The 7,868-nt window shown below is 37.7% G+C and overlaps 1 protein-coding gene across 1 annotated transcript; it reads left to right on the top strand.

Moving 5' to 3' along the window:
• The first annotated feature begins 236 nt into the window (after positions 1 to 236).
• Positions 237 to 6,747, top strand: rgs4 (regulator of G protein signaling 4). The gene is made up of 5 exons (XM_062424028.1): positions 237 to 383; positions 708 to 815; positions 2,720 to 2,784; positions 4,331 to 4,494; positions 5,468 to 6,747. Exons 1-5 carry the CDS (start codon positions 340 to 342, stop codon positions 5,711 to 5,713), a joined length of 627 nt encoding a protein of 208 aa, XP_062280012.1. The 5' UTR covers positions 237 to 339; the 3' UTR covers positions 5,714 to 6,747.
• Positions 6,748 to 7,868: the final 1,121 nt, after the last annotated feature.

Genomic DNA, 7,868 nt, shown 5'->3' with positions numbered 1-7,868 from the left:
CACCTCCATCAGTGGAAAACACCTTTTGTTTTGATTATACACACACTCCCATCTGCTGTAAATTTCCCCCTTTTCCCTTCACACTCTCTCTCTCTCCCTGCTCCTTCTCTCTCTCTCTTCGGTTCTCTCTCCCCTGGCCGGTGTGATTGGTCAGTTTTCTGTCAGTGTGCACTCTAGATATATAAAACCACTGCTGGGGGTGGAGACAACAGCAGCCTAGCAGTCTAATACTCAAGAACAGTGCTACATTATAAAAACGTTGCTGCTTGCTGTCACACTGCTGCCTTCCTGTCGTCATTTACAAAAACAGCACTGACTTTGGATCTTTAACATTCCACCATGTGTAAAGGACTTGCAACACTTCCGGCAACATGCCTGAAAAGGTAAGACTAATATGCTTTAAACAACAGGTGGATCAAACTGTTGAAAGTGATGTGAATGAATGTGAAAAGTAACTGTGAAAGTAACTGTGATAAAATGTAGTTTTTGATATCTGAAACGATCAGTGTACATGCTGATCCTGACATCTTGATATTTCAAACTGGACAATTAACTGAAATCAGCAGTTAAATACAGACAAAGAGGAGCCAGTTGACACTTGGTCACATACAATAGATCTTCATACAAGCAAATCTTTGAACAAATATTATCAATGCAAACAAACGGAAATCTTTTCACTCACTGTCCTCCCATATGATTCTCCACAGTGCCAAAGACATCAAGCACAAAATAAGTTTCTTGCTCCAGAAGCCCGAACATCAAGCAGCGGATCAGAAGCAGATGAAAGAGAAGACTGCTGCAGCTGCTGCAAAGAGGTCAGAAGAACTAATCTGTTAGTTCATGTGGATGTTGTTGATGTAAAATATTTGTTCTGGTCTGTGTTTATTCTACAGATCTGACTTCAAAAAGACAATTAAGGCACATAAAAAAAACCCTCCATTCATGCTTTGGATGAAGTTCTGTTTGTGTTGCTTTAAAAGATTTTCCTGTGTATTAAAATAAGTCCTGCTTTGTTATTAACATGTTCAAATTATTTTATAGTTTTCTTTAATCACTATAGAAGGAACATTTAAGAGGAGAGTATGAAGCCAAATGCTTTTTATCCACCCTGATTATGCATAAATCCATTACTTTTGTTCGTGCCTGGTTTTGGACACAAACCACATAACTTGGCCCCAAACTACAAATTTGAGATATTTCCACATGAATTATTTGAAAGGGGGCGATGACAAAAGAGATGAATTGGCTATTCTGGTGAGAGAGAGAGTTTGATTTGACGCCCTTGTGGAGAGCCATTTAGTTTAAAATGGGAAATAGATCATTTCCTGCTCGATGTTTTGAATTTTTCGGTTCAGTGGTGCTTTGTTCTATTTTGAAAAACGTCTGCATACCAATTCAGGTGTGTAATTATATGGCAGGTTTTGGTTTGTGTTACCATACAGAAGATTTATAAAGCCTTTGATTGATGTTACATAAGTACTATTTCTGCAGATTTAAAGGGACATTTTTCAACGAAAGTGTGGTTTAGCTGGTAGCTGCGAAAGGGATTGCAATGTAATCCAACAGGGCAACTGCACTATATCAATGTACATCCACTAAAAGTGTTTGTTCTTGCTTCTGACAGGCTCAGATTATTATTAAGAGTGTATGGCAAGATTATAGAAAGGAGACAATACAGACAATACAGAAAAATGTCTTTACCTTTTGCTTGAGTCTAACCAAATCTCGTCCTGAAATCTGGCAAAACCAGTGTTTTTATCCAAATATTCAGCCATGGCTAGACAAATCTTCACTAACCTACACAAATGTCTCCAACTCTGTCATGGCTGAATATGTAGCTGATTTTGTGAAAATTGGTTACCTTGAAGCCCATTTCGTGGCTCCTCATTAGTCATTCGAACACAAAAAGATGGGAAAAAAGGCCAAATTACATTGGCTGAGGAACACATTATATCTCGTTTGGGGCTTAATGACAAGCCTTCAGGCTTTGTTCCCACTAGACACCTCTCATTGTTCTTTATGAGCTGATTAACATCAACGACACTCACCCTGACCTTTCCCTTTCAGTAACGTATAACCCATTCAGATGGATAACAGTTATGGATAATCAATTTTCAGCTCTCCTGTAATAATTGTTCAACAGTTATATCGCTCATTCCTTTCACAACACAAGGACACACTGTAAAAAACATGACATGCTTCTTCTATTGTAGTGATATGAGTATATAGTTCATTGCTCCTCTCTAAGTGGATAAAACATATTGATTAGTGTCATTATTTCACTTGTGCTCTATATGAGGGGGATTATTGCTGGTTTTGCTGTGTCACATGACGTAGACATGGTTAGATTTACTGCCATTATTGATCAGTGCAGCCTGCATCTGGATGAGCTGAGTTCATTTTAGACCAAAAGGAAAAACCTCCCAACAAAGATGTCTTATTATGATGCAAACACTTTTAGGGAAAACAGTATTTTAAATACAGTTTTTTAATTTGTTCAGGCAGGATGGCAGCAAGCCACCAGTGTGGTTTCTGCACTTATTATAATGATCCAAACACGTCATGAACACACATGTTGCGTGTCCCTGTGCAGTGTGATTCATTGGTTAAATGCAAATAGTTTCATGCATCATTTCCAAATTGCAGCTTTCCTGTGAAATTCTTACCATGTGATGTCTGTGAAACCTTATTAAAAAAACCTGTTTTGTCTGTATTTCAGTGTGCCAACTGCAGCTGAGGTGGAGAAATGGAAGGAGTCTTTCAGCCACGTGATGAACAGTGAGAGTAAGTGTTACATTATTGATTCAAACGTGAAACCTAAACTGGAATAAAGCTAATCAGACTTCAAACCGAAAGCAAACTCAAGTGATTTTGTTTGATATTAATAGTACTGAAGATATCTGTCAGGCGGATGCTTGACTCATTAAATCTCCAGCAGAATCTCTCTTGGGGGTTAATTTAAAAAACTAAAAACTAAAAAAAAACGTTAACTAAACATGAATGTTCTCAAGTGACATGATGGGGCTGCAATCATGGGAATATTATCAGACAAGGTCCTGAACTTCACATTCTTTGCTAATGGTTGGCGGTAAAGTTTCACAATTTCAAAAGTGATGTAATCTTTTCCACACATTGAAAAGGCAGAAGATGAGAACTTTAAGTAAATTATTAAATATACATGTGAAATATAGTCTCAAGAAGCCGGTAAATGTAATAAGGTGTTTAAATGTAACAATTTAAGACAAATAACATAAAAAAACAGGACATTCGTAAATTAACGACAGTCTAACAGATGTGTTGGATTAATCTCGTGCTAATTAAGTAGCATCATCCTGTTCAGGCTGGCTGTGATTACGGAAAGTTATGAAAGTTATGAGGACTTGGCTGGAACACACACAAACCTACACACTGAGTACACACACATACAACACTTTCTCATGATCTGGTCTTCTGCTACGTGTCTCGAGGCACTACTGAACGGCCCCTCAGGGCATGCTGACCAGTGCCGAGGGTGTATATCTCTGTCTGTGTGCGCATAAACCCCCTGGGAATTACAGTGAGTGTGTGTGTGTGTGTGTGTGTGTATGTGTGGACACAAAGCGGAGCAATGGCCTTGCGGGAACCAGTTGAGTTCTGACCTGCTGCGTTCCCTGACCTTATCAACTGACTTCCAAACTCATCATGTCTTCCTTCTGCCTTTCAGACTTTATCTGTCCGAGCTCTTATTTCTCCAATCGCTTGTTCTTTTCTTAATCTCATCCTGGCCTCTCCTCCGTCTTTCATTCTGTTCTGTTAGTCATGTAGGATTTTGGAGCAACAGTGCTACATCCGTTAATCAATTTGATAAAAATATGACTTCGACAGGGACTGGTTTGATTAATGGAAAACACTAATTTGCCTTGCGTATCTGAACTCATCAGGATGCAATTATTGCAACTAAGTCTGGCAGTATTATTGTCATTTTGATAAATAATGGCTCAGTATAATTACAGTGCTTTCATGCTCTCTGGCTTCACTTCTTGCTGTGTTTATTTTCTCTTACAGGAGGATGAATGAATGGCAATTGCCTTTAGCATCAATTACTCACCCTTCTAACACATTTCTATAACCAGAAACTTTGATCGTTTTCGCTCAATTTGTGTGTTGAAAACAGCACCCATTTTTCTTTTTGTGCTGTAAAGCAATCCATCCGAAGTCTTGTTAGATCTAAGGACACAAAGCGTAACAAGTCGTTGAGCCTGACAGCTTTCTGATTATGTCATGTACTTATTCATGGGTCTCTAAGGTGCACTGGATATTAATACCCTTTTTTGTTTTCTGTCTGTTTTAGCGGGTCGTAAAGTCTTCACCACCTTCCTGAAGTCAGAATTCAGCAAGGAGAACATGGACTTCTGGCTTGCCTGCGAGGATTACAAGAAGAGCACAACTTCCAAGTTGGCAACCAGAGCCAAGCTGATCTACCAGCAATATGTTGAGGCAGATTCTCCTAATGAGGTAATGAGTCATGTCTTTACTGAACTATCAGCGAGCTTGTAAAGCATGAACAAGTTTACCCCTTAAAAATGTAACAATATTGAGAATGAATTCGTAATAAGTGGGAAAGTGAGGCTGGGATAGCAAGGGTGAAGAAAAAGATGTCCTTTAAAAGCCTGAAACTCACTTCAAAGGTATTGCTGTAAATCATATTAATGCAAATGCAATGAATACTTAATTCAATGCTTCACAAAGCTATGAACACACATGAATAACACTGCTACACTGATGACAATTCAGTCGGTTGTCTGATTTAAGATTAAAACTATTTTTTTATTACCATGGGAAGTTAGATGATGGCTGATGGAAATTTGGACAACTCAGTTTATGTCTCTGGGTAGATCATAGACTTTAGGTTATATAAAGATGGATAACATGACAGCTCCCTAAAAAAGTGAAGCCAAAATATCTTGATTGCCCCCTGCTGGCAGGTTGCAGTATTGGTCTTAAATCCCACCGTCTCCATGTTAGCGAATGGGACAGACTTTTAAAAAAAGTGCATGTTATATATATTTTTGGTTTCTATCATTTTAGGTAGTTCTTAACACACTGATGTATATTCAAGTGTTTTCTGATAAGTGGCAGGAAGTGATGATGTGTCGACCATCTTTACAGTCTATGGGATTTACTCTTGACCAAAACTAGTTAAAAAGTGTGTTTTCCCTCTTTTATATAAAAACTATATTACTTTTTCTTTTAACTGTGACATTTTTAGGGATTTCATAAAGGTTTATCTGCAGCTGGATAAGGAATTTGAGATTTTAGAGGAGTAATTAAAGTTAATACTGAGTAGTTTTCTTTGCTTGTGTGCTTCATCCTGGCCTCTGCAGTACCGCTCCCTACCTTACCTGTGGTCATGCTCTTCAAACTCTCACTAGATTTTTGTCTTCAGTATCCTAACCCATCATTTCTTCTCCTCCTTTGTCACATTAAGGTAAACCTAGACGCAGTCACCAGAGAAGTAACGATGCAGAACATCGAGAGCGCCGTCCCGTCTTGTTTCGACGAGGCTCAGAAGATGATCTACACGTTGATGGCGAAAGACTCCTACAGGCGCTTCCTCAACTCCAAACTGATCCAGGATCTGTCTAACATACGCTCCAGAACTGTTAAGGACAAAAAGGAGAATAATAACTGTCAATGTGCCAAGAACAGGCAGGCGTTAGCCAGCGGCGCCTAAACAGGAAGAGAAGAAGGGAGGGGTAGAAGAAAGTGCCAAAGACTGAAAATGTATAAGAAGGCAGAAAATGATAAAGATCAGGTTGTTTTGTGGAGAGTGTTTATAGTTTAGAAATTCAGAAGGTTACAAAGTGAATTGAAGGTTACTGTGAGATGTGATTTGGGTTTTTTTTTTTAATTTTTTTTTTTATAATTTTACTTCTGCTTCCTGAGGACTCACAGCACAGTGCAATGCAGTTTCCCCCCCCCTGTATTACATTTAGAAAACGTTTGATGTTTAAGTGTCTCAATGGTTAATAGTTACAGATCAAATATTTGATAGTTCAATGTACAATACAAATACACCGGATGTGTAAATGTTTGCATTGTGAAGCTTAGCTTTTGCTTCTGTTTTCACTGCAAATCATAACCTGCTCTCCAGGTCACGGCCAGGTTATATTGATACTCACAACAGTAACTAACCCAAAACTACCTCCATCCAACAGACACACCCTCAAACAACATTGTGCATTTTTTTTCAGTGGAAAAGCACAGTTTGTTACAGTATCTGGTAATTACAATGTAGACTGCCTATATATCTTTAAAGTCGTTTATCAAGTTCTTTTTAAGACTCACCAAACTTACAAAATGAGCCATTATCTAGGCCTATTTATCTGCTGTGCAATTAGTCAGTAGCTGCAAACTATGTAGTGTATTTATACTTATAAACAGTATGGTCATTTACCATCATATTGGATATTTCTTAACCACTACCTTCACATTTGTTAAAAATGTTATGCTAATTTTCCAGTGATTACTTATGTGATATATGTTTGCACAGTATCTCAAAGCTTTGTCATGGCAACAACTGGCCCTGCTCTCTGCAGACACACTGACACAATCTCCACACTGTGCAAATGTTGGTTCTGTGCATTTTGTAAGTGGGAATTTTAAGCATGCTTTAATATTACAGTATTGACTTCCTGTTGCATGCCATAGTGTTGCCAACCGTTAGGAAAAACAGTGAAATTGTGACTCTGATCGTGATTGATTTGACGGATTTAATAGGTTATTTAATAGTGCCGTCACTTTAATATCTTTTAGTGACCTTGCATATTAAAATGAATGTGATGGATTGCCGGCTATATACTATGTGTAGATATTAATTGAACTATGCCATTGTCCTATTTATATCCTATCTGTGACTATTCACCAATAAATTATGTGTTGGAGAACTCAGCAATAATGTGTGTGGTTTATCAAACGGTGTCCACATCTGAAAGTCTATTACCATGCCAGTAGATCTTTCGGGATGTTTGTAGGCATAGCAACACTTTTCGATAAATGCTGATGACAATATTAAAGGATTTGGCTGATTCCATTATCTTTCTTAACCCTTACATATTGTTCAGGGTTAAATTTGACCCATTTTGTACATTTGAGAGCTGTAAAGACACCATATGCACATTTCCTTTAGCTGGACTTTTCCTAAAGTGACCCACAGAGTACAAAAATGTGAAAAAAATACATATGTTTTTAACATTTTTGTGCAGCTGATACACATTTTATAAATGCAAATGTACACATTTGACCTGAGTTATTAAAAAAATGAGTCAGAATATGAACAGTATGTAAAGGGTTAAAGTCAACAAATCTCACTACACAACAATAACCTGATCTATAGTCTGATCCATCTTATTCCTCTGTGCTGTAAGACATCTGTTGTCAAAAAAAATATTAAAAACATGTCAGTGAACCACACTGTTATCAAAAATAAAACTCTATAAAAGTAAAACTTGTCTTCAGATCCTGACATACCTCAGACTGTCCTCTTGTAATCACACGGTTATCATCTATAATGCAGCAGACGTAAGACCGGCAGTGATTGTGTAATAGCTACAGATTAGAGATGATTACCTCATTATAAAATCCATTATCTAATAATCACATGGAGACACACACAATGGAAGCTTTTTATATCCTGATGTTCTGATCAAGAATCCAAACTCTCAATGGATGTACCACTTTTGTTGTAATTGACGTGATAGATGACCAAAAATAGAAACTAAAAACAAGCATACCTTTTTGCAAACTGGTTAGTTGGTTCCAACGTGATCTCATGGGATTGCATATATATAGCATGCTACTTTTTTGCCACTTTTTGCCACTTTTTTGTG

This window comes from Scomber scombrus, chromosome 8, assembly GCF_963691925.1.
Source record: "Scomber scombrus chromosome 8, fScoSco1.1, whole genome shotgun sequence".
In the NCBI taxonomy this organism is placed as follows: domain Eukaryota; kingdom Metazoa; phylum Chordata; class Actinopteri; order Scombriformes; family Scombridae; genus Scomber; species Scomber scombrus.
This window is presented reverse-complemented; position numbering and strand designations above follow the sequence as displayed.